Raw genomic sequence first — 25,487 nt, 5'->3', positions numbered from 1 at the left:
TCAGCCACACCTCACCTCCCCCAGTCCTCACCCTCTCCCTCCCAACCCTGCTGTTAATGGATGGAGGAGAGCAAATGTGAGTGTGTGTGTGTGTGTGTTTGAGTATGTGAAGCACGCAATCCTGCCAAGTCCTTTGTGCCTCTCTTTCTTCTTTCTCAGCTGCAAATGAGTCTATTGTACGAAATCTGATCAGCAATGCTCTTAATCAGCATATTTTTGGGGTGTTTTCTTTTCTTTAAACAAAAGTATAAAAGGATTTTTCATCTACATTAGTGGGTCCCAAACCTTTATAGCATGTGACCCAGCAGTACCAACCTATTTTGTGACCACTCAGTGATTCTCACTTGTGAGCAGTTAAACAGATGTTTTCCCTTCTCAATTATTTTGATCAATTCTCAGAGGCTGAAAGAGGTAAAAATCAATGAAATTAAAAAAATAATTAAAAAAACTCCTCTGCAAGCACCTCGTGGGTGTCCTGGCCCTCAAGCTGGGAACCACTGATCTACATGAAGATCAACACAAATAATGAGAAACACTTGCTTTGAGCACAGATGAGACACTTCACAACACAGCAGGTAAATTATGCAACCTGTTGTCTTTTACTAATGACGAACATGGCTATAACAATAATAATAATTGCAATTCAGGCAACATAGACTTTTGGATTGAGAAACAATGATTTAAATATTGTTTTTCCTATTTGTCATTTCCAATGTGTTTGGAAGAAATTGGCTCTAGTCTAAAATCAGTTTTTGCCACACAACACTGCAACCAGGCAGCAGACATGGAGACCCATTCCAGATGGCAAGTATTTAACTCAAACACAACTCACCAACCAGCATGTAAGAACTTGGCCAGTCGAAAAAATCTGTGATCAAACATGTAGGAAGTGTGAGAACGTGGCCAACATTCACAAAGTTTGAGAGTTTGTCTGAGAGTGTCCAGCTCAGCTTCCAAACTAATCTTTAAATCAGTGAGAAGACAATGACAGCAGTGACAGGTTGCTTTTTGTTTTTTTTGTTTTTTTTTTTAAAACAAACCCAGCATTGTCTACCGGATGCAACATAGGCAATCAACAAGAGCTACAGGTCAGCAAGGTCAACACAAGTACCAACACAACACAGCTTCTCTGTTGCTCACAATGAACAATCAACAGGTAACATGGAGATGTGTCAAGCAAATCCTCAACATATAGCAGCATGACGCCACAGAACAGATGAAAATGGACAGGTGTGGCGTGTAGAAAAGCATTTGAAATATCACTGCTGTTGGTAAAAACCTTTTATCTTCAAAAATAGCTGGGACAATTACAAAAGGGTTTTCTGAGCCCGAGGATGACAAAGGTTTCTCACCCTATACAGTGCAATTCAATTTACTGATTCTGGTATAAACATGAAAAATCAGCAAAATATATCTTGCAAGGTTTTCACCCGACAACAGCAATATTTTATCAGTGTTGATGAGGTGTTTTTTTGTGGAACAACAGTAAGTTAATCTCAATATTCTGCAGGTCTCCTGTAAACTGGAACCAGGTTCAGAATGTACAGACTTTCTCCCAGCTACAGCTTTACTAACTTTACATTTACGGCAGCTGTGAGTGAAATATGTTAAAGAGAAGGAGAATTTCAGGTGTCCTGACAGTTAACCCCCTTAGTTCAGCAAGGAGATGAGAGAGAGAGAGAGAGAGAGAGAGGAGTTACAGCAAAGGTGGCCTAAAGTTCAGGTATTGCATTTCATGTGAATCGATCCCCCGGATGTTAGAGACACTTGGCACAGGTACAAGAGCAGTGGTGGGTGAGGGCATTGGCCCCGTGGTGTGTTGAATCATCAAAAGTAGTCCAGTCCAACAAGAGGAGAACACTGGCACTCCGCTGGGAAAGATCCCATTAAAACATTCAAGTTTTAAGTGTCTGAACACAATGAAATCCCTGGTGGTCCAGGAGGAGCGTCCACCATCAGTCAGAGAGTCTGCACCAGCACAGGGAACAGCAGGGACAGGTGCTCGGCACCTCGGATCGGGAGTTTGTGTGTGGTGTAGAAGTGTATCACCTCTGGGATGGTGTCAAAGGGAGGGCTGTTCTGTCCCAGCACGTACTTGCCGTCTTTACACTGAGTGAACTTCATGTGCATGAAACCCTGGCAGCTCCTGTGGGGGTGGGGTGGGGGGCAGGAAGAATGGGAGAAGGGAAAAGGGAGAAAGGGAGAGGAGAAAAGAAGAGTGAGAGTGATCCAATATGAAGGAGAGAAAGAGGTACAGAGGTGAAAAGAAGGATGATAAGAAATGTGGGGCACATAAAACATCATGTAGCCTTCCACACATTTTGTCACATAATGACATGGTGGAAATGACAGCCTGGATTTATGTGCACCTCTTTTTGCTGTGCTTTGAAGACATGATTCTAACCAAGATTTAACACCATGTCACAAATTAGGAGGGAAAGGACATTTTGATGGATGAATGGGTGGTATAACAGCACATGGTGTGAAAGACAAAGCTGGGGCAAATGAGAAAGAAGCACTGGACTGTGAAAGTGGCTTAGCCAAGAGAACCACACCAGTTCCTCTCCTTTAAAATCCAGGCAGCCACAACAGGACTTCCCCTTTAAGAACCAGCCAGCCAGTCATGATGTATGTCTAATTATAGAAGCAGAGGGAAAGACAAGGGCTGAAACTGGTCACCATAATTGTCATTGTTCTAGTAAACCAAATTAAAATTTGAAGAGCAGTGAAACCAAAAAACACACTCTGACTACAAACAGCCAAACAACAGGCATCTTTCTGGTCTCCAGAGCGCTGAGAGCCCAACGCGTCATCACATCAGTCCTGTTTGTTTTGGGAGACTTCTTGTATCGCATGGTACATTATAACCTCCCAGTTATATGCTCTTTCATAAATATTTATGTTGGTTTAAACCTGGCAGACCTGTCTGTCTCAGTGCTGTGTCACTCTGGAGTGGCTCTTCATTTTGTCTCCATTAAACAGTTTCTGTCATTCCTCCCATTGTTAACTTTACAGTGTAATCTAAAATACACTGTAGGTGTGGTTCACTTATTCCAAGGAGGGATACAGTCACAGGGATAAAATCAGCAGATGCTGCATAAGCTGATACTGGTTGTTATTACAAGTATCCTCTCTGAGAGGTTTACCAGCATTATGACAGTGTGCCAGTATCCTAAACCAAACTACAAACCAGTCGCAACACGCCGATAAATGATGGGAAAAATATGTAGAGTTATTTCGCAGGCTACCCTTTCTATCTGTGACGATAACAATGGGATAAGAAATGCAACTTGTCAGCACTTATCTGGTGATAAACGTCCACTGCTCACCTAACTGAAAGGCTTTGCTACATGCTGGCAGGACAAGAGTAGTGGTACAAAAAATGACATATTCATTTAACTGTATAAGTACACATGACCTTCAGGGATCCAAAGAATAAAGAATGCAAGAAAGAAAAAAGAGGACACATACAATGTATGACACAAAGTAAGGGGAGACATTTAAACACACAGATCATTTCATAGCCTATAAACAACAATGCTATTAACACCAAGCAAATGTGGGGTTAAAATCAAACGTGAGCAAACCAAAAATGCTGCTACTAATAATAACCTCATTGCACTGAAAACTGTGTGAAAAGTAAAAGGTCTCCAAACTAGTGACAGATGTTTTAGAGCTTGAGTAATAATTTTACCCTTTGCCTTTGTCCTCTCTTACATTTAGAATACATTCAGCTATCCAGGAGCTTTGTTCAAAACCTGTATGCTCATCAGCTTGTGATTCTTATGCCATCTCACTTCTTTTAAGTAATGTCATGTTCCCGGACCTCAGCAATTTACTGTGTGAATACAATATTAATGAAGAAAATAAAAGGTTGTATCCTTTTAATCTGATTATAGAGCTAGCTCCTTTCAGACTATTTCATGATACTCTTTATTGTTGCAGATTCTGAAGGTCTACTTCAGTGAAGGCCACTTTCTCTTTCTTTTTCTCTCAAACAACCAAAAGAATGTAAGGTTGATAGATTTTGTAGTTTCATAAGAAACATTATCGCTTTCAAACCTCACATGTGGCAGCTGGAGACCCAGTGCTAGCAATGACCTTGTTGCTTGAGCAAATGTGCATGCATGTGTGTGTGAGTATGTGTGTGTGTGTGTGTGTGTGTCAAACCCACTCTACTCATGTAAATGAGTAATGCATGAGCTTGTTTATATGTCAGCACAACACAGTGACACTCTGTGCCTCCCCCCTCCCCTCGCTCTCTCCCTTCCTTCCCTGATTCCCTTCTTGTGTGGCCCACAGAAGGTAATTCATATTCATTAGTGATTATGGGGAGGATGATGTGTGCACTGAAGTGTGCTCTACCTGCCTGATTACCACTTAGAGGGCCCAATGGGGCCAAGGGAGAAGGCCACAGAGAGGGGCCAAGGATGGGGTGAGGACAGGGGGATGATGGGAGAGGAGTGTGAGGCTGGGACGATGGGTCATGGCAGTAATTAAAAGGGAGAGATTTGACCAGATAAGCATTATTGTGCCCTGCAAATGAGTATCGGGAAAAGGAATCAGTGTGGCAGTGATCTTAAGTGGGGGAGATGGTGGAGAGGAGGGAGGGAGAGAGAGGGGCGAGAGACAGATGGAGAGGTGTGGGAGACTGTGATATGAGATCAGTAGCTCAGGTGGTTTCACAGACACTTCGCACACACTCCTCAGTTGCATGGCAGAAAATATGAGAAGTGTGCAATTAAACTGTGGCACTGAATATCTGGGGTGTTCAAGCGTCTCACTGTTTGTTGTGGTACATCAGCATGTGTGTGTGTGTGTGTGTGTGTGTGTCTTACCGTAGGGACAGGGAGTAGTCGGAGCGGTTGGTCTGACTGTTCCTCACCAGGTAGCTACACTCTTTACACAGCGTTAGCAGCGACTCTGCCTCAGAACGCGACAGTGACCCGTGGTACCATCTGACAGACACACACACACAACAAGATATGGTAAAAGTGGTAACGTGAAGTGCAATTCCAACATATTTTTACATCTTTTGTTGCTGGTTGTTGACACTGTCAAATAAATTTGGCAGCACTATTGTTACAGATACAGTAGTATGAATATTTCTGAAGTTTAATAGAAATAAATGAATGCAACAATGATATTATTCGTTATTAACAAGAAACACTCTGGTGTCTATTTTCAGAGCAGTAAATTGTTGGTAATAGAATGGCAGAGTGTGTTATCCATTTGTGCTGATACAAACCACAGCTGGTCACATATACCATAAATGCCATAGTCTTGAACAAGACTTCTAATAAGACACAGTGTCAGCATGCTCACAATCCATCCGTTATCTGTACTGCGGTACAGATAACGGATGCAGGCTGACATTCACTCCTACGGGAAATTTTAGAGTCATCAATTAACCTAAACTGCATGTCTTTGGACTGTGGGAGAAAGCCAGAGCACCCGGAGAGAACCCACACAGAAAAACCCCAGGCTTGAACCCGGAACCTTCTTTCTTTGAGGCGACAGTGCTAACCACTGCACCACTGTGCTGCCCAACATGCTCACAATGACAATGCTAAAATACTGATGTTTAGTAAACATAATGTTCACAGGTATTTGTTCATAGGGAAAAGAACTGGACAAATGAACAGTTTGATTTAAGGAATCACCAAAGTTATCACAATTCATCCTGTGGGGAACATGAATGTCTGAACCAATTATTATGGCAATCCTTCCTGTATTTGTAGAGACATTTCACTAAAAACTACAAATATCAACCTCAAGGTGATGCTAAAGAAAAATTTGCAGATCACCAAAGTCACTGAGATTTATCCTCTAGGGACCATGACAGTCTGTACAAAATATCATGGCAATCTATCCAAAAGAAGCTGTATAGACCAAAGTGGTGGACTGACCAACAGACCAACATTTCCATCCTTAGCGCCACACTGCTAGTGGGGCAAAAGTACATGAAGTGTCTTGCCAAGTAGTTTCAAAGTATAACCAGAAAACAAAACTGTGAGGTTTTTTCTGCCATAATAATGAGATATTCCTGGACACAACTTTGACACTTGGACAGCCAAGTCTAGTGAATGCCACAGGTTGACAGTGACACGGTTTCTCTGTTTAAAACAGAAGGAAACCACAAAGCTCATAACAGCCCTTAAGAGATAATCAGGGAGTAATGGGGCGTAATAATCAACTACCATCCTCAAGTGAATTTGTGCACATGTATGTGTTTGTGAGCACAACACTGTGTGTTGGGTGGGTGTGTGCATGTGCATGTGTGCTTAAGGGGTGTCATGTGCTTGGATTTCATTAGTAAAACAGCCCTTTAAATGCACAGAAACTGCACATAAATTACACCAATGATGTCTGAAATTACAAGACCAGAGTAAATGTCTGTTTTTTAATGTTCCAACTTAATTAGTTCTCATTCTAACCTTTCGCAGTTCTGAGAACTAATTAAGGTTGAGCGCTGCTTAGCTGAAACACATAACCGTTTCGTTTTAATGTGTCCACACCCTTAGCAGATCAAAGCAGCGCAATAAAAAAGTTTTTGCTTTATTTGTGGGATGTACAACCCCTTCGTCCTTAAAATATTTGAAATCATTTTTATAACAATCTATGATAAATGCATGGACATGACAACTGTACAGAGACATTTACAACGTACAGAGATTAATAGCACAGACTAATTGCATTTACATGCACAAATAATTGCATTACTGACTTTTATTTGATTCATATAAACATCATAACTCAGAATAATGCTCAAGACAAGATGCCTGGCTTAGTCGCATACTTCAGTGATGTGAACATCTTACTCTTTACCCTACTTGGATTACACCATGTGCACTTATTTAATCTTGCACAGTATCATGGGTCCATTTTGATGTCTGCTAATGTCAACTGTATCACTGCTACTATCACTGCCATTTTTCTTCTAAGACAGAACAATTTCTTTATCCTGTATTATGCAGTAGGTAATTAAATTAATGGCAACAAGGGCACTCGGTCATTAACTGTCAACTGTCTATGAATACCAAAGTATGTAAGCCTCTTAATCTGATTAAACCTTAAAGAGTGTCGCCTATACTCAGACACATAGCAAGTGATATATATTTATGCAGCGCCTATGGGTTTAACAGAAGACTGAATACATACACCTGCTTCTCCAGAGGCAGGGTAGGGTCCACTCTCTCCCCCACCATCGCAAGGCCCTCCTGCGGCATTCGGAACTTCATCCCCCCTCCTGCCAGCGGGCTGGACCTGGGCCCCGGAGGACGCAACCGTTCCGTGGGCGGCGAGGAGCGGTCCCACTCTGCACCTTCAAACTGCACTGTTGGCAGACAGGGACAGAAAAAGTGAGTCACAGTATTTACACAGTGCTGTGATCAAAAGGGATTAAACCTCACAGCCAGACTTGGGTAAACATCAAACATCCAGCCATTGCAAAACCTTGCATATAGCAGAGAGACCTCTCGCTGTAGAGGACAGGGGGTCCTGATCTGACAGACTGCAGAACCATCAGCAACATCACAATTACCCTCATCAACATTTTTATGAGTCTCCCATGGCAAATAAGTGGCAGGAAGTTGGCGTCTTCTCTGCCTGGCTCTGGTGTACATATCTTTGTCTTTCAGTAGTCTACAGTACAGCTTACTGGATGTTGGACTGTACTAATTCCACTCTGAAGCAAATTACATGTACAGATTGAAGTGTTATTTACCCCTGTGCCTGGTTTTGGTAAAATCCAATCTACAGTACTTGTAATTAAACATTAAGTGTACCACAGCTCTACTGAGCTCGTAGATATGAAGGCGAAGGCAGACATTTCAATTTATAGGGAGCTATTTGTGCATGGCTGATGTACGGTGGTGGGGGGTTGTATGGCAAGAAGGGAAAGCTTCAAACCCAGAACCATAATGACTGCAACAGGGAGGGACAGATGCAGGTGGTGCAGACGAGGGCCGATGGGGGCTCAGGGTGGAGGTAGAGCAGATGTAGGACAACAGCTTGAGTCACGGAGGTCAGCGTGACTGTGTGTGTCTGGGGTTATAAAGGGTGGCAAGGCAAAAGGGTGGGGGGGTGGAGGGGTTGGTGTTCAGGGTTAGAGGTCACCTTGCTCTCTGATTTGAGGCTCCTCCTCCAGCTGACCCACGGGGGCAGGCCATGGTAACTCCGACAACTCCCTCATTTCTAACAGAGGCAGGTGGGGGAGAGTGGGAAGGAAGTGAGAGAAAAAGGGGTGAGAAAACAGCAGATGGGGATTGAATAAAGTTAACCAGAGTGAAAATATGCGAGAGGAGCGGCGATGATTAAGAGATGAGACAAGATATGCAAGATTTTAATGTGAGGAGGAAGTGAGAAGCACGATGTGGCAGAGGTGAAAGACAGGGAAGCCCCATTGAGAGTGGGAGAGGCAGTGTGTGTGCAGATGACAAGGATGTGGTGTGGTGTCGTGAAATGTAGTAAACTATATCTCCTGTCATGGGGAGAAATAATATACTCTACCTCCTGTCTCCTTGCTTCACCACACTTAAAAACATAATCTCATGTTTCAGACCCTATATTTACTGTAATTTATCACTGGGAGATAAGACCAAAGAAAGCAAGGAAAATAAGACAGAGAGGACACGAGAAGTTCAGAGGCTGCATTACTTATAGTCATATGAATGAATCCACTTTAAGAAATTGTCTCTTGGCAGCAATGAAAACAAAATGTTGACTTCATGTGCTATGCAACCCACAGCGCAGTGTGACAGTGGAACAGAGGAACGTGGGGGCAGAATATGCTCCATTCACTGTCCTACCTACAGTGGGAGAGCAGCAGAAGGTGCACTGTGAGACAGACCTGAAAATAGCTCATTATCTACCATGGAAGGCACCCATCTACTGTAACAGTCATTACTGCAACCTTTCCACACAAACGCACGGACACACGTACATTATGCGATTTGCCAGTTTCACACCGTATATTTAGCTCCTGCTCACAGCTAAAACGGATTACAAAACAAATAAAGGGAAAAGAGGGGTGACGTCTTAATGAGCCGACAAATCCAAAGACCCCCCAGGCCTGTGACATCAAAGGCCATTTGAATGGGCGTTTGGAGAGAGACCCAGGCTGTACATACATGCCTCTCTCCCTCCCTGGTTAATTATTGAGCAGGCAGACACACTCCGCCACTTTCTCTGGCTCTCCATGAATTATTGATGCATGGTGCAGTACAATGGCCCCATCTGGAGCGGGCCGCACCTCCGCTGAAGCCAGGATTAAAGTGTGGCCTGGCATCCCTCAATGGCAGACACGCACGCAAACACACTGCTCCGCAAACGCAAACACACACACGCACACCTGACACCATCACTGCCACACTCTGCTGCCTGTCCGCTCGCCACCACATCACATTTCACACCTCTAATTCTCGAGCAAAACTGAGAGAGACGCATGGAAAGAGAGAAGGTGTAAATGAGAGGCACACAAAAGCAAGTGAAGGAAGAATGGAGAGAGAGAGAGGGAGAGATTTATTACAGATCAGAAATGTGCTCAGCCACCGGAGCAAGAGATAAGCTCAGGTAGTGGCATATTGTAGTCAGAGGGGAAAATTCCATCAAGATTCCTCTCCCCTAGTGTTTGGGTAGCTGTTGTTCCTCTTAACAAGTCATTTTGTCTCGTACTCTTGAGTAAAAAGAGTACCAGGTAAAAGGGTGAGATGATTCCCTCTGTTGTTTCCTCTGTCTTATCCCATTACAGACAGGAAACAAAATTCTAACCAGTCAATGAACTGTGAATCTAAAAACACACTCTTAAACCAACATCATCAATTACATTTTTCTCGATTGGTTAATAAATTGAAATGAGCCAGATCGTTCAGCTACATGAGTTTCAAACCCTTGTCTTTGGGATCTAGGGCATTGCTTGTCATTTCATAACAGGTTCTGGACTCCAATCACTTTGCATACAAGCTGTTAATCAGTTCCTAACTGGTATGATGTTGTACAGATAAGTATGCTGCTACTTAATTCACAGATCTTATTCATTAACATCCCTTTTCCATGTTGTTACCTTATGTGAATCATCCCACTATCTGTAAGAATACATCAGATCTGTATCATGTATTCCCTCTTATTTGGCAGCCTACCAAGCTAACCAGGACTAGTGTGTTTCTGTGGGGTTGTCAAATTGTAACACCGGCTGCTCTTTCCACTGCAACAGGCTCAAAACACACACACACACACACACACCACACACACACACACACACACACACACACACATACCTTGTCTGAGCTCTTCATCTGATAACAAAAGGTTGAATACCAAGCTAACACACACACACACACACAAACACACACTATCACACCATGTCACTCATTCACTAACAGGGAACATCTGGCTTCCATTCACTTCTAACAGGAACCTGTGGGTCTGTCATACACAGAAGGTACTTGGTGCTCTGTTTTGTTCGCCAATACAAGACAATGAGACATGCTAAATGGTTTACGGATAAAGGCCCTGTCACATCTGCGCTCACAGCCTACATTCACAATTTGTACTTAAATCTACAACACTGTATTCATTATATACAGTTTGTTTTTATCGGTTCTGTCTCCCATATCAACACAACTGATGGAACCGATGACGGCAGTTTAATAATTTGTGGTCTCACGTTCCTGGTGCCTCAACTACCTGCTAACAATTACCAGAAATTATCTGAGGGGGAGGGGATGGCCAGACTAAGTTTTCTTTTCTGTGTTGAGAGCACAGAGCACACATCGCCTTGGGTAACAGATAACTGACTTTTCAAGCACACCAGCTGTTTTCTGTGTCCTCTTCATAAAGGAGGAGCAGACAAAGACAATAGAGCAGCTTCATTAGGCCCATTAATGAAGACATCTGTTTTTCAAACAGCCCTGGCATCTCATCCTCTCTCTGCACACAAAGACCTTCTGCTGAGCCAAAATGGCCCCCATAAGGACAGACAATTAACACCTTATGCCATCATGCCAGTGCAGAGGAAAAACATGCATTCACACAAGTTCCTCTTTTATAATAAAGATCCACACCATTTTGATTTTTATCTTAAAAGCATCACGCATTCCTTGACAATCCCCTTTGTGTATCCATTTTCCAGAAATTCATTACATCCATTCCCCTGAGGCTTCATGCTGCTCTCCCCATCTTCCTCTTTCTTCATCTCCCCTTTTTCCACCTATCTTCCTCTAAGTGGGGCATTATCTCTCTTTCCATATTCTCCTGCACCTCTCCTCTATTGCCCTACTCTACTTCCATCATCTTTCCCTCCGTCTCTCATATTGGTCAGGAGGGAATCACGAAGCACATGCCTTTTCATTAATGTCAGAAAAGGTTCGCGCTGGAGGAGAGAGAAAATCAGCGAAGAGGGAAAGGGCAAGAGAGAGGAAATGTGACAAAGAGAAAAAGGAGGCAGGAGTGAAAGAGAGAGAGAGGGAGCAAGACAAGAGCCCTTCCACTGTGCCAGTAAATTGATGAAGAGACTGGTCAGATGCCCCCCCAGGGCCTGCTTAGGGCAACAGAGAGCAGCATCACACCAGAAATGGAAATCTCATTTTCGTTTTCTTTTTTCCTCGCTTGCATGTTTGTCTGCACGCTCACATACACACACAAACTTACATATTTGTAGGCTCCAACAGGGACATACACACACTCAAAATAGCCCAGAAAACCGTGTCTTATTCTGTCAGAGCACATGTATCCAGACATCCAGACACAGCACAAACGCACGCAGACCATCTGTCAAGATGTCTTTGCAAGCTTTGCTAAATGGAGCTTTCGCTTCGGTATTCATTAACACTTTAAAGCACCTTTCAGCATCCTGCTATCCTGCAGTGCTATTTTCACAAGAATGGATAAAGTAATCTCATGCTGTGGATGAGACTGAAAATGTGTTTCAGTTTTGTCAGAATATATCTCTTCTCTTACAGTAATAATCAGTAAAATGTTATTTGAGTCCTCATCCCTCAGTTTAGCTCCTTATCTGCTGATTGATAAAAATACTAAAGCTATGGAAGCAGCTCTGTGAGACTTCAAAGGCACAGTGGTGCTTTGAGCTAAATGCTAATGTCAGCATGCTAACGACTCACAGTGACAATACTATCATGCTATATTTAGCAGATTGAAGGTTCACCATATTCAGCATCTTAGTTTAATGTGCTAACACGCTAACATTAGCCAATTAGCACTAAACACAACATAGAGCTATGAGGCAGATGGGATTTATGCAGGTGTTTGGTTACAAATCAAAGTATTAGACACATAAAAACAAAGACCTGATGATGACTCTAAATGAAAAGTTAAGGGATCACCAAAGTGATTAAGGCGGTGATGAATGTCTATCAAGACATTTCACTCAATACCATAAATATAAACCTCAGAATGGTGGTAACAGAAAGGTCACCAAAACCAACTGGAATTATCCTCTGAGGACCATAAATATCTGGGAAAAAATGTCATTCCATCTAATAGGTGTTGAGATATTTCAATCTGGAAACAAACGAAAAGAGGTGGACTGACTGAGAGACAGACATTGTCATTGCCATTTCTTGAGCTGTTCCTTTAGCACAGCTAAAAACAATATTGATTAATTTCTTTGGAATAAAACAATCAATTTTTCTATCAATTAGATTGCCACAGAAAGAAAAAATTAATTATACGATGAGACAGCTCTTTTTTTCCATGCAAAGAGTTTACCTAAACCTGTACCTAAACTCACCACCCTCTTGCTTTTAGGACACACGCACTCATAGTCAGGAACTCCTCTCTAGAGCCCCGGTCTTTTGCTGTTGCCTAATGAGCAGCTGCACCAGAGTAAGTGGAGGATAAGTGCTTTGCTCAATGGCACCATAATAGTAATTGCTAGGGGCGGCAATGTTATTCATCCACCTTCCTCATCCAGATTTCCGCCTGATTTGCGGCTCTCTTATTATGTGTCCACTCCTTCAGTGTTCAACCATCGTCTAGCTCAAAACAAATGGCTCAAAGCTCCTGTAGCGGACTGTAAAAAATGAAATACCTGTAACACCCATTCTTCTGTTCATTAGGTGTGGCCATCAGAGAGCTAATGAGATAGTGCCTTTCATTAGCACACTAATTGGTGATGAATGGCTGCAGGGCCAATCTCTAACATGCTGGACTGTCTATTGACTTCCAGGAATTAATGGCTGCTGTAATTTGAGCTGGGTGGTGGTGACTGGTGACAGCTTTCTAACGTTGTAATTAAAACCCACCGGACTGAGAGAGGCCTGTCACGTCCGACCCCCTGAGGCACTCTCACACAGCTGGTTGAAGTGGACCCACCATCTACATCCAGTGGAAAATAAATAAAACGCTTTGGAGGCGTGCTTATTTCTGATGCTACTTAGAAAAATAGCCGCAGCATGCAACATTCACCCGATTACATTTAAGCACGGATAAACTGTGAAAATCATATTCAGAGAGATTCTGTTCACAAGCGTTCGCATGAATGCAGTGCACGCAAATCCACATACAATACGATCTTGCAGTCCTCCCCCCCCCAACACCCACACACTCATTCGTGCCAACATGCGCAGAACCTCTTCTCACCCTTGAATTAAGAGCCCGGTGATAATCACAGCTGGAAAACCTATTCGCGAATCCACGTGTGTGTGTATGTGCATGTGTGGAGGTGATGATGAGGGGCCACTGGCAGATCGTGATGCCCCCCTTTGCCCCCTGTAGTGGGTTATCTGAGTGAGCGTGTCACATCCACAGGGAGGGAGGGCTGCGGGGACAGCCCTGTCACCGCCGCTGTGCTGGAGTGTATATGTGTGAGAGAGTGTGCCTGTGTTAGCGGATGACTGATTGCACCCTGCTACAATGGCCCTGAGTCCCCCCTCCTCTCCCTTTGCTTCACCTCGCCACAGCCCCCGACCATTAATTCTCCTCAATGCCCCTCCCCTCTGAAGCACTGGGCCTCCACAAACATCCACTGAGCTGCCACCAAACATACTATAACCTTGGACGCCCCTTTCTATTTCTCTACAGCCTCTCTATCAATTTCCCACCTCTCTGTCCCTCAAACCTTCTCCACATCTCTTTTTTTCCTGTTTCCTGTTTTTTTCTGTCCATCTTTTCCATCTCTCTCTCTCTTTTTCTGCTGCGTCCTTGTCCTCCCCGTCTTTTCCCCTCCCTCTCATGTGGCTTGTGCCTAGCAACGCTGAAAGGCTCTGGGAATATGGATTAAATGTGAGAATGGAAAATACTGTTTGTGTGTTTACACTTCAGTGCTTTGGTCTGCTCAGACAGACAGCACGCCAGCTCAGAGTGCTGACTCCGAATGGAAAAAACAAGGGGTCAGACAACTCTAGCCTCACAAGCGTTTTCCTCCACTGCGCTCTCTAATGGTGCTGTAATACTGTATGTAGCACAGTGAGGAAAAAGCTTGAAAGCAAGAAAACAACTGATAAGGCAGGAATGAGTACTAAGTAGGTGAGAGGTGATATTGGCTTTTAAATTAACTGTCGTGCACCTCCTTTTGAAACTCCACTCTCAGATAAGTGACGGTGTCTCTTTGCTGCTCCTCTGGTTAACACGATTTGAGCATGAACACGGTGTGTCACGGATATGTCTGTGTGTGTCTGTGTGTGTGTATTCAGACAATTGTGTGCTGACCATGACTCCCTTATTAGCACTGGATCAGTCACGCACATGTAGGCATGTAATTAACTGAGAAGAGAGGAGGGGCACACATACGGGAGGGGTAGAGGGGAGGAGAGCGAGAATGGAAGGGAGTGCACACGAAGCAAGGTTGATTTATTATCCCATCACCTTGACCTTGGTGACACAGAGATGCAGCTCAATTAAGCTGACTTGGCCTGGCATGCCTTACACTGATCCACTCCTAAATGACCTATCAGTCTGCTTCTCTTTCTCTTTACCTTTCTATCTCTCTTACTTCCGCTTCACTCTCTCCCTCCAATTATATTCAAATGATGTAGATGGAACATAACAGGATGAGATGTGGCACGCACTGTCAGTGCAACTATATAAATAATAACAATTCACTATGCCTATTATTGTAAAAATACTGCAGATAAAATGATGATTATCAAAGATAATGAACCTTGCTTTCTGTGTCTCTCCACAGGTAACCTCCTCTTTATGGCATCAACTATATCCCTCTCACACCAAAACACATACAAGACGTCTCTGTCAATTCTAATGATCATCTCGGAGGTTGTTGTGACTGTGCTTTGTTATATGTGCGGGCGCAAGACATCAATAGTCACCAGAAGGTGTTTAAGCCTAGTAAAGGAGACAGACAGATGTGTATCATTTGAGCTGAGACAGTGAAGGTCACAGTAGTCTCCTTTTCTTGCAAAAAAAAAGGCTTTGGAGATGAAATGATAAGGGGGCAGACACTATACTACATTAAAGGTCAGGAGAGTTGGATGAGTATTTCACCATGTAGTATCAGCAGCAGGGCTTCCTGTGTGCTCCTGGAAGGGGTTTAACATTTAAAAACAGCCCTTTCAAGCCCAGCCTTAACCATTTTCACTAATTATACTAATTGATTCCCCTTTAAAAAAAACACCATATTTTGCGCATTACCTCATCGGTTATGCTCGGCACACAGAAACACCAGGAGATGTCCTCTGTACAGTAGGTGGGAGGGATTCATTGTTTTGCTCAATGGATGATTGCCAGTATGGGAGCTTTAAACTGGATGTTCAGTTAAAAATGCTGCTCACTGCTTAGCCAGCCTAAATCACACATGCCCAATTTTTGCCCAAAAAAAAAAGAAAAGAAAAAAAAGCTGTGATTATCGATTCAGCCTGACCGCTTAAAACCAGAAAAGCAAACAAAGTATGAGGAGCGGTTTAGACAATGATGTGATTAACTGCCTCCAAAAACTCATCAACTGCTATGTAAATTAGGCTTTTAAATATAAATTGAATCATGCAAAAGTGGTTCCATTGTTTCAACATTGTTTAAAATGTATTAAAAAATTAATTTACTGGACAATTCTGATATTTTCAGAATAGCTGACGTGTTTTTTTTTTTTTTTTTTTTTTAATGACAGTCCAGCTACTGAAGTATACCTTCAATCATGTGTAGGAACGGTTCACACAACCTTGGTTTTTGTTGACTTTGCAGCCACACCACCACCATAATATTTCTGTTTACCTGCAAAAGCTTTGGAGATGTGGTCCTTTTTCCATTCCCAGGGCTGGTCATACTCGTCGGCTGGTCTCTCGTCATCTTGTGGCAGCCTGCTGCTCTCCTTGCCCTCCTCCTGAGGTTCTCCATACACCAGACCCAGGCGTTGGCCTCTCTCATCTTCATAGGGGGTGTCGTAGAGCTGCACCCCGCCACGTACCCGTCCCCCTCCTGGGCCACGCTGCAGCTCTGTTAAAGCATATACAAAATAACACAAAATTATACACTCACCCATTTGCGCAAACTCTCAGAGATCCGCCTTATGTATCACCTCCGGCCACTCGGCAAGAAAAACAGATAACATGATAAACAATATTTGCCAGCAGCGATGAGGTTCCCCTTCAACACAACATTAATATTATTCTGAACTACAAAGTAATACAGAAAGCCTGTTGAGCTCTGACATGACTAGAATTAGAAAAGAGAGACAAATGATGTTTGCACAGCTTGCCGTGGGCTCAGAATCTCATATGGGGGGGCTTAACGAGGCCTTGGGCTAGATGCTGAGTAGCAACACGGTAGAGAACCCAGCCCCCTCCTCTCGTCCATTCAGAATCCCTGCAGCACGGCTCACAACAACATCCATGTTCCCTTGTTAACATTTTCATCACTTTCTCAGTGGGCTCCAACCAAGAAATGCTTCCCAGCACCTGCAATTGTTATGTGGAGTCAAATATGGTCATGAGATAAAAGGCTTTAAGATTATTGACGCTGAAGCTAGAGGATGAAATCTAATTTCTGAATGCATCAATAGGTGCCTCTAAGCTGCAGCAGCAGCAGCAATCAGAAGTGGCGCTTTGATATATTGACCTCAAAAATGTACCCTTAAAAAAATGAAAAAAAAAAACAAAAAAATGAGTGGTATGAAAGGGGCAAAAATGGGGGAGAAAATGCAAGAGTAGGCATCTTTTGTGTCCATAGCCAGCAGCCTTGAAAATGAGGTGCGCTCACGTGAGAAGGGAACAAGACTAAATGGTGGGATTCGCTGGTGAAAAGCAGAGGAAAACTTTAACCTTCACATGACAAGACACCGCTATTGAGCGGCCGTGTAGTCACCATGACGACAGAGTGGAGACCCTGTGGAAAGTCCCTGAGGTTACGAAGAAGAGGGCGGAGGGGAAATGGCAGAGAGAGGAGGAGCGAGGCGAGGGAGGTAAGGAAAGAGGAGGAGAGGATGTGGCGGGGCGTGGAGAAGCAGCGGGAGGAGAAGGAAGAGGAAAGGGAAGCGGTGAGGAAACAACGGGGAGAGGAGGAGGGCAATGGGAGAGAAGGACGAGGGAGGGAAGGGTGTGTGTGAGGGGGAGAGAGGGAGGGGTGTGTGTCTGTCAGCGTTTGATGTTAAGTCATTGAGACAGAAGCACAGCAGGGCTGAATGCTGCTCTACCTGCGCTGGGAACCCGCGGTGTCAGCGGCAGCCTGGAGATGGAGAAGATGAAGACGGAGAGATAAAAACCGGCATGGAGGAAATAAAATGAGAAATTCATATGAAAAATGATGGGGGGGGGAACACAAGGGGAGGCGGTGGGGAGAAAATAGCAATTTGCCAGAAAGGTGACAGAGATAGTAGATTGAAGGGAATGACGACAGGGCTTGGGGAGTGTTTGGGCATACAGATGTGAGTCAGACCTGGGAACTGAGACTTGTCTTTCATCCCCATGAGCCAAACTCACAAATCATGACAGAGTTAAAACACACCAGCTTGAGAGGTGTGAGCATTCAAGATGTTTTCCCACCTAAAAGTACAGTCAAAAAAAAAAAAAAAAAGCACACAGGTGTCTTTTTGGGGCAGTGTTTGCGAAAGATAATTACTATTCCGATCTCACATCTGTCCTTGCCGCTCTGCTGTGTTTTTTAATGAGCAAAAACAGACTGAGAGACAGACAGACAAAAGCAGGCAGGCAGGCAGACAGCCCTGGAGTGACAGGCCCAATTCAAAGTCAATGAAAGAGTGGTGACAATGCTTTGCCAAACGCTTAACCATCACCACTGTGAATCTAATCTCACCAATGGCTCCATCCAGCTGCAGCAAGAAAAAGATTTTCTTTAAGGCCCTCTCTCAGTTTGGCCAGGAGAAGGGCCACTCCGTTCAGTTAAGCCTGAGATTATGGGCTTCATTTGACCACCAAAATGGCAGCACGAGTGACAACAGAGAGAGAACAGGACATAAAATTTGCTAAAGGACAAATCAGAGACACAGCCAGGCTCCCCTCAGGGCCAAGGAGAGCCCTCTAGATGAAGAGAGATAGAGAAATGGAGAGAGAGGGGAGGGGAGGGGAGGCTCTTTACACTAAACGACTGGGACAGACCAGGGGAGAGCGCCGGGGAAAGGGGCAGACAGAGATGTTACGGGAGGAGAGACAAATGGAAAACGATAGATGTGAGCTAGACGATGTGGGAGAGAATCACAAGGGAGGAGGGAGCGTTCGAGAGCGGATGGGCATCTCCAAAGGGCCCGACTCATCTGTGATGAACTAAAAACACAGGGGAGCTGACGGTTACAACACTCTAGAGCAGAACTGCCAGCTAACAAATGAAGCAATTAAACAGGAAATACTGAGTAACACTGCATCTAACACCAGAGTTTTTAAAATAAAGAACTGGAAACTATGGAAGTAAAGATAAGATCACAACAGAGAAAAAAAAAGAGAAATAAAGACAGATAATGTCACTGATTTTTTTAAAAAGAAATTGCTGACAGATAATAGATCAATAATAATATTACCTCATGCTACAGTAACATTTATTCAGGATTTGTGCCTGAAAAGCAATATAATACCTGTGATTTTTATGATGAGATCTTAATTTAACCTTTAAGGATTTCCACTTAATCTCATATTATGAAGGAAATGCTGATTCATTATCAAAGGAAGTGGTGAAAGGAAAGGGCACTAAACCACCATACCTCCTTTGAAAGTAGCTCAATGAAACACTGCAACACTGATATAAGAAACCGACTGATGAGCAGTGAGAGTAACACTGACCTGTTATGACCCTCTGGGCCTCATACGGCTCCATGTAGCCATTGTTCTCACAGGGAACAGGTCCGTGATCCATCTCTGGTCTGTGGTCCAATCGAGCATCGAATGGGTCAGAATAATCGGTGTCCCCTGCCAGTGGAGCAGAAGGTACCACCTAAAGGATAAAACACACACTTACTCGTGAAGAAAAATGACTTTTCCTACAGAACATTGACTCGTCCCCTTAGAGAAACAATGTCCCTCGCACATTTTGACTTAGTATAGAAATAGAAAAACACTTTAAATCTGTTTTTGTCTCGGAGGCACATTTGCAGAAAAGAGCTAGAATCCCAATCATGGGCTATAATGACTTTTATTCAGCATTTTCATATCTGGATTTTGTAAAAGCACACGCTTTTGAATCAAAGACTTGAGTAAAAGCATCCTAGGGCATGAGTGTTTTCTGATAATTAGGAGACTTTGGTGTGTATGTATAAATGCTTAAAAGGATGGGGTGTTGCCCAGACAATAGCTCATCAAGGCCCAAGATGGGGAGAGCAGCGCAACACTTTTAACAAGCAATCAGTTCCTCACTGAATGGCACATTAAATATGTGTTTGGTTACAGACAAAACGCATTTGGAGCATCATCTAGACATTAATGTGCACCTTTACCGCGGAACATCACAATACAACACCAAATGTGTTTATTTAGATGCTATACAGTCTTGTTGCCTTGAAGAAGAAGCTATATTGTGTATTTGTTGCCACATTAAAGGAAAATGCATTACATAAAGAAACCATCCTGTCTGAGGATGATACATTTTTCGGGTGGAGGAAGAGAGAACAGAGAGTAAAGAGGTAACTGGTTGGTCGGTTGGGAGCATTTGTTCTTTTATGAAAGCACAGGAGGAAAACAGTGGTCAGCTGGCACACTGACAGCTACAAAGGCAGCCATATGGTCTGTCTCTCTCTCTCACACACACACATAAATACAAATACACAAACACACACGTACACACACCTAAAAACACATACACCCTTTGGCAAAGAGAACTCGTCCTGTCGCTCTGTCCCTCTCTGACAAAGGAAGTCACTCTCTCACTCCCAAATTCCTGCGAAACACGCATGCTTCTCAAAATTCCATCCTAATCCCATGTTGCTTTTGTAACAGGTTACCTATCGACGAACAGGAATCTGCAATGTTAATTAGAGCGCCGATGTTCCCACAGACCCTGGGAAATTAATGAGAGCAGGAGGAGAGAGCGGGGAGCTATCGACTTCAGTTAAGACTATTACTTCAATCCACTTCAGGCCTTTCGCACTTGTAGCGTTTTCCATGAGCAGACTCATGGATTTTAACTGTAGCGATGAAAACTCTGTAATACTCCTTAACTTACTCAGCATATGTGAGATGAATTAATGCGGAGACCATTTCCTTGTGAAACCTTTTGCTTCTTGCTCCAGTCGCTTTCTCTCAACATCTGTTTGCCCCCCCCCCACCCCCCCACCCCACAGTAGCTGTGTATGTTTTCTACAGCACAACATGCACAGCGCATAACCAGGAAAGTACTGCAGTCCTGATGACACAAACAGCGCCAAAGCATAAATTATAGCTCCCCATGGCCCCTGATATCAGCATACGGCTCACTGTATATGGCCCCTAACATGTGCTCATGCGGGGGTCTCTCTCTCAGCTTGCAAAACCAAACCCCATTTATTATTTATGGAAGGACATAAACTCAGGGGACTGTGACCCTCTCTGATTCAATGGTCCGCTCAAGCCATCAATAATTCTTTCCTCCACCTATGGTAGCATATTTATATGGCACATGGGATGTAATGTGATTTATCTAAACAATGCATATTTGCGACACACATTACCAGTTACTTGCTTATGGAGTCTGATCAATAAAGCTGTCATGCTGATGGAAATGGGATGAGAGAGACGAGGGAGAGTGTGTTTTTTTTGTTTTCCCATCACCCTTTCATCTCATTCACCACATAAAAATTTGTCATCACTTGCTTTTTGCCCCAAGCACCTGCAAAGACATGAAGAGAGACTGAGGCTCTTACAGGCTCTTGCTGGTCCTCTAAAGAGATGGCACTGAGGAGGATCTTGGTGCGCCCCAGCTCCTGAGAGTCCACTTTGATCAGTCTGTGTTTAGGGGACTTCGTATCCACGCTGGATGACTTCATGGGAGACCCGTACACCGGCGTGGCAGGGTCAGAGGTCCCGGACTCACCCCTGGACCTGTTCTCAGAGTCCTCATAGGGATCCTCGAAGTCCAGGTCCCTCTGGAGTCGGTATGCCTTGAGGATCTCGCTCTCGGTGTAGTCTGGCGTGGGCGGCTGCGGGGGCACCTTCCTGCTGCCAAAGCTCAGGTAGTCTTTCAGCCACTTGGCCATCGCAGCTCAGCTTCCAAACGTGCCGGTGTATGGTGGAGAGAGAGCTGCAGGAGGGGAGGGGGGAGACAGGGATGAACGAGGGGGTTACTGCCTGACCTTACCTCTGATGAAACTGTGTGAGCTGTGGATTTGATTATCCCTGTGGGTTTGCGTTTTTCTGATCCTAATTGAAATTGAATTGAATTGTCAATTGAAAGATTATAAAACTCTTTTTTTAAATTCTAAAAACAATATTTAATCCACAGGTCCTGATCCTCTCATAACATCTGTGCAGGACAACTTTTTCCGCGATCACAGACCCACTATCACTGCGCGTTTACATGCACTCCAGTGACATTAAACTGCACCAACAGCTGGGCTTTACGCACTGCTTTTGTTTTACGCAGGGAGCAATAACGTCTGGCATCTGGACTTTGCCCAGAGGCTGTAATTACATTTCACACCCCAGCAATAAAGTCCGACATTAACACGCTGATAAAAAAAAAAAAGAAAAAGAAAAAATCAGGGGAAGACAAAGACCATTAAAAAGTAATGTGGCATCAAACATTTTACTTTGATTTTATTTGGTTGATCAACCAATATCAAATCCAGTTAAGTTTATCATTAACACAAGCAGATCTGGAACACTGAAAGCAAATTAAAAGTGAACTAATTTTTATTCAACTTCGCACCAGAGCACTGGATTTAAATACCAGTGAGCTGTGCGCTGCGATGGCACACTCACTTACCAACCCTATTCAGTCCTTCAGCCACTTTGGATGCTTTATTCCGCGTTTCTCCATGTCGATGGCAATAAAACCACTCAGAGACAGAAAACCTTCCTCGCTTTTAACTCCACAAAAGGACGGGAAATAATGAGATATATATATATATATATTTAAAAACAGCAGCTTTTCTGGAACAAAACAACAGCACTAGATATCCAACCGGAGTTCCTTTACCCACTGACGGCAAATGCGCGAGTGAAGAGAGAGCGACTACAGCTCCGACAGAAACTCAACCGAGCGATTAAAGGGGAGGTGCTTAATTCCCGCTGGAATATCATCCTCCTCTGTTCCCTTTCGCAGTCAGCCGACCGTTCATTCATTGAAATATCTGCACATCACACAGGCTGCAACAAGAGATAGTACATCCTCTGCCAAAAATCACAGTGCGAACTGTATGGGGAAACAAATGAAGAACAGAAACGGGGGGTGGGGGTGTTAGGGGGGAACCAGCTCGCACGAATGTGCTCCAAAGATGTGCATTATTTATTATTTGCATGACATCACTAGAGAGTTTTTATGTTGAAGCCTCGGTGAAGGTTTTTTTAACATTATCATTTTCCCCTAAAAGAGCATCAAAATGCAAAAAAAAAAAAAAAAAAAGCCTGAGGGTTGAACAAAACTGTTTTCAGTTCTCTTAAAAGAATGTGGTGGAACAGGGAAATCCTATCCCCCTTTGGGCAACATGAACAGTGTTGCAGTGAAGTTTAGATACAGGCATAGACAAAAAAAAAACCTCCTTATCACTTACACAAGATTTTTAAAAAAGCTCTGGGGGCTGTCAACTCTGATTGAAAAATAAAGCAGTGTTCAGTTTCATTCCTTTTGTTTCATCTGTGTTGCTCTCTCTCGCTTCTGTGAGTGTGTTTCATCCCTCTTACTGATGTCCCATTATCCAAGGTCCAGGCTGGCAGATTGGATTATGTGCTACAGTGGGTAAGGCCCATCTAAGTCTGTTAAAAGACCGTAAATGCCTCTTTCTTTACGACTCTCATGAGCTCACTTTCTCCCACATGAGATGAGGTCATCCTGCTAGAATCCACCCCCACCACAACCATCACCATTATCCCATCTAGACCTTCATATCTTCCCCCCGTCCTGCCTGCCTAGTCTGTATGAGCCAGTGTTCACCAAGCACCGGCTCCAGGTTTTGAAATCTGAAGTTGCTGAGCATGTGTGTGTATTTGTGTGTAGTTGCAAATATTGTATCTTTTAGGTCCCTGCAGTCCAATTTAAATTAGTCACAGTGTTGAGTCAGTCAACTTGATGACAGGATCAATGCCGTGACAGCAGCCAATATAAAAGCCTGTCAAATGAGTTTTTCTTCCTGTGGAGAAAAAGTTCTCTGTAGATGTGACAGACAGATTGAAAACCAGTGTTTAGTGTCTCCTTCTCACTTCACTTGTTCCCCCTGAAGAAAAATCTGACTGTGGGAACAACAAAGACTCGCGGGAACAAGACCCACAATTTGTGAGAACCACTCATTATCATGTGGGAACACGATCAATATGCAGTGCTAAAGAGCACATCTTATCTTGCAGGAATGAGATCTATTCATTCAGTACATTGATAAAGATCTTGTTGGCACAACACATGGACCTTGATAATGTGTTTGTACAATATATGGGGATGCCTTTCCCACACCATCACTACTTTGAACATGTGTAAGATGTTTTCCCCCACATGACAGAAAGAACCATCTTCCTCCACCTTCCCTCACTCTGCCATTCTTTTTATACCTTTGCATTTTTATCTCCTGTCATCTCTGAGTGTACCAGTAATCTTCCCTCTCTCCTCCCACTTCTCTGGCACACATTCCCCCTTTTCATCTGCACAATCGCACTTACTCCGACGCCTCCTCTGACCCCACTGCAAGCAAGCAACATATTGAGCATACATTTCTTTTTTTTCCCCCCATCCTGGCCCAGGGTGAGAGCCAGAACTGTATGGGAGAAAAGATTGAAACTGAGCAAGAAATGGAAAATAAGAGACAGGGAGACAGAGGAGCTGTCAGACTCAGCTTGAGAAAGAGACACATGGAGAGCACAGAGGGAGAGGAGAGGAAAATGGAAAATGGAAAATCAGGATCTCTCACAGTCAGAGATAATCTCAGACAGACAGGCAGACAGACAGGTACAAAGTCATTGTATGTGGGGGTTTTTTCCATGCAAAATAAACACTGTTGCGTTAGAGCCAAAGATTTAATTGAATCAAACAGAAAACAAGGAGGCGCAGTGGAGCGGTTCAGAGAATTAATAAGGCTCCCTCATTATAAAGGGCTAAATATGGATGTGACATTTTCTCTGAACTTCACGCTTCACACAGATACCACAAACAGCACCACTTACAAAATTTGAGAAGGTATACAAACAAGCTGTTCTCTCTGTAGTGGATCAATAGCTGTAGACATTCATGTACAACGTGACACACCAACACCAACAAAAGTTATCTTTCAAAGCCATGGATTTCATCTGAATATAATCATGAGGAGTCTTTGGGCTGAATTAAGGGGCTGAAAAAGAAGCTACACAGACTTGCAGGAATAATTGATTTCCTTAGTTTCATCTGCTTTACATTTACTGCCCTCATCTGATGGCTCATGTGTACTGCACGTCTCCTTTAATCATGAAAACAGAGGCAAGTCTCACTTGACTTCATAGTTTGTGAAAATTAATATCAGTATTCGTTCATGACCAAAAACCACGCACAGTAGGCGGAAAACAGAGGTGTTAATGCCAGTGCCTCAGTAAAGTATCAACTTAATTAAATATATAAATTCAGTAGCCCCCGGAGTAGTAGACTAACATTTAGCTAGGTTAACCATTCTTCTAAATATCATTTTTCACTCACCTCACATTTTCTTTGAAAAAGAGTGGACTTCCGGGTTCAGCTCCTCCAGCGTTGTCATTGGTTAAATTCACCTTTACGTTTCAGTGTGATTGGCCAAAATATCCAAAATATGGAACTTGCCCTGAACCCCCCCGCGTTGAATTGTTAGCCTGAGGTACGGCTTGAAACAGAGAACACCTACAAAACGACAAGTTTGTGTTCGACGGATGAGTGTACGACCGGTTACACAGCCCGTTCAACACAAAATAAAACGCTACACATTTCAGCGCGCGTCCTCGAGGAGAATGCCCCGC

The 25,487-nt window shown here is 43.6% G+C and overlaps 1 protein-coding gene across 2 annotated transcripts; it reads right to left on the bottom strand.

Annotated features, from left to right (window-relative positions):
- Positions 1–576: 576 nt before the first annotated feature.
- shdb (Src homology 2 domain containing transforming protein D, b) lies at positions 577–25,469 on the bottom strand. 2 transcript variants are annotated; one of them, XM_051077161.1, is made up of 7 exons: positions 25,195–25,469; positions 21,248–21,624; positions 19,197–19,347; positions 16,183–16,404; positions 7,162–7,336; positions 4,839–4,958; positions 577–2,146 (listed from the first exon to the last, which is right to left on the bottom strand). In XM_051077161.1, exons 2-7 carry the CDS (start codon positions 21,578–21,580, stop codon positions 1,960–1,962), a joined length of 1,188 nt encoding a protein of 395 aa, XP_050933118.1. In that variant the 5' UTR covers positions 21,581–21,624; positions 25,195–25,469; the 3' UTR covers positions 577–1,959. The 2 variants fall into 2 exon arrangements, with proteins under 2 accessions (XP_050933118.1, XP_018528949.1); XM_018673433.2 differs by lacking the exon at positions 25,195–25,469 and adding an exon at positions 22,309–22,554.
- Between the last annotated feature and the right edge of the window lie 18 nt (positions 25,470–25,487).

This window comes from Lates calcarifer, linkage group LG17 (genome assembly GCF_001640805.2).
Source record: "Lates calcarifer isolate ASB-BC8 linkage group LG17, TLL_Latcal_v3, whole genome shotgun sequence".
Taxonomy (NCBI): Eukaryota; Metazoa; Chordata; class Actinopteri; family Centropomidae; genus Lates; species Lates calcarifer.
This window is presented reverse-complemented; position numbering and strand designations above follow the sequence as displayed.

Excerpts from the sequence above, each read along its gene's own strand:
- shdb (XM_051077161.1), bottom strand. The coding sequence starts at position 21,580 with ATGGCCAAGTGGCTGAAAGACTACCTGAGCTTTGGCAGCAGGAAGGTG. Across the intron at positions 4,959-7,161 it reads CTGCCTCTGGAGAAGCAGGT|ATGGTACCACGGGTCACTGT; the intron begins GTATGTATTCAG and ends TGTGTCTGTCAG. Across the intron at positions 2,147-4,838 it reads GACTACTCCCTGTCCCTACG|GAGCTGCCAGGGTTTCATGC; the intron begins GTAAGACACACA and ends CCACCCCCACAG.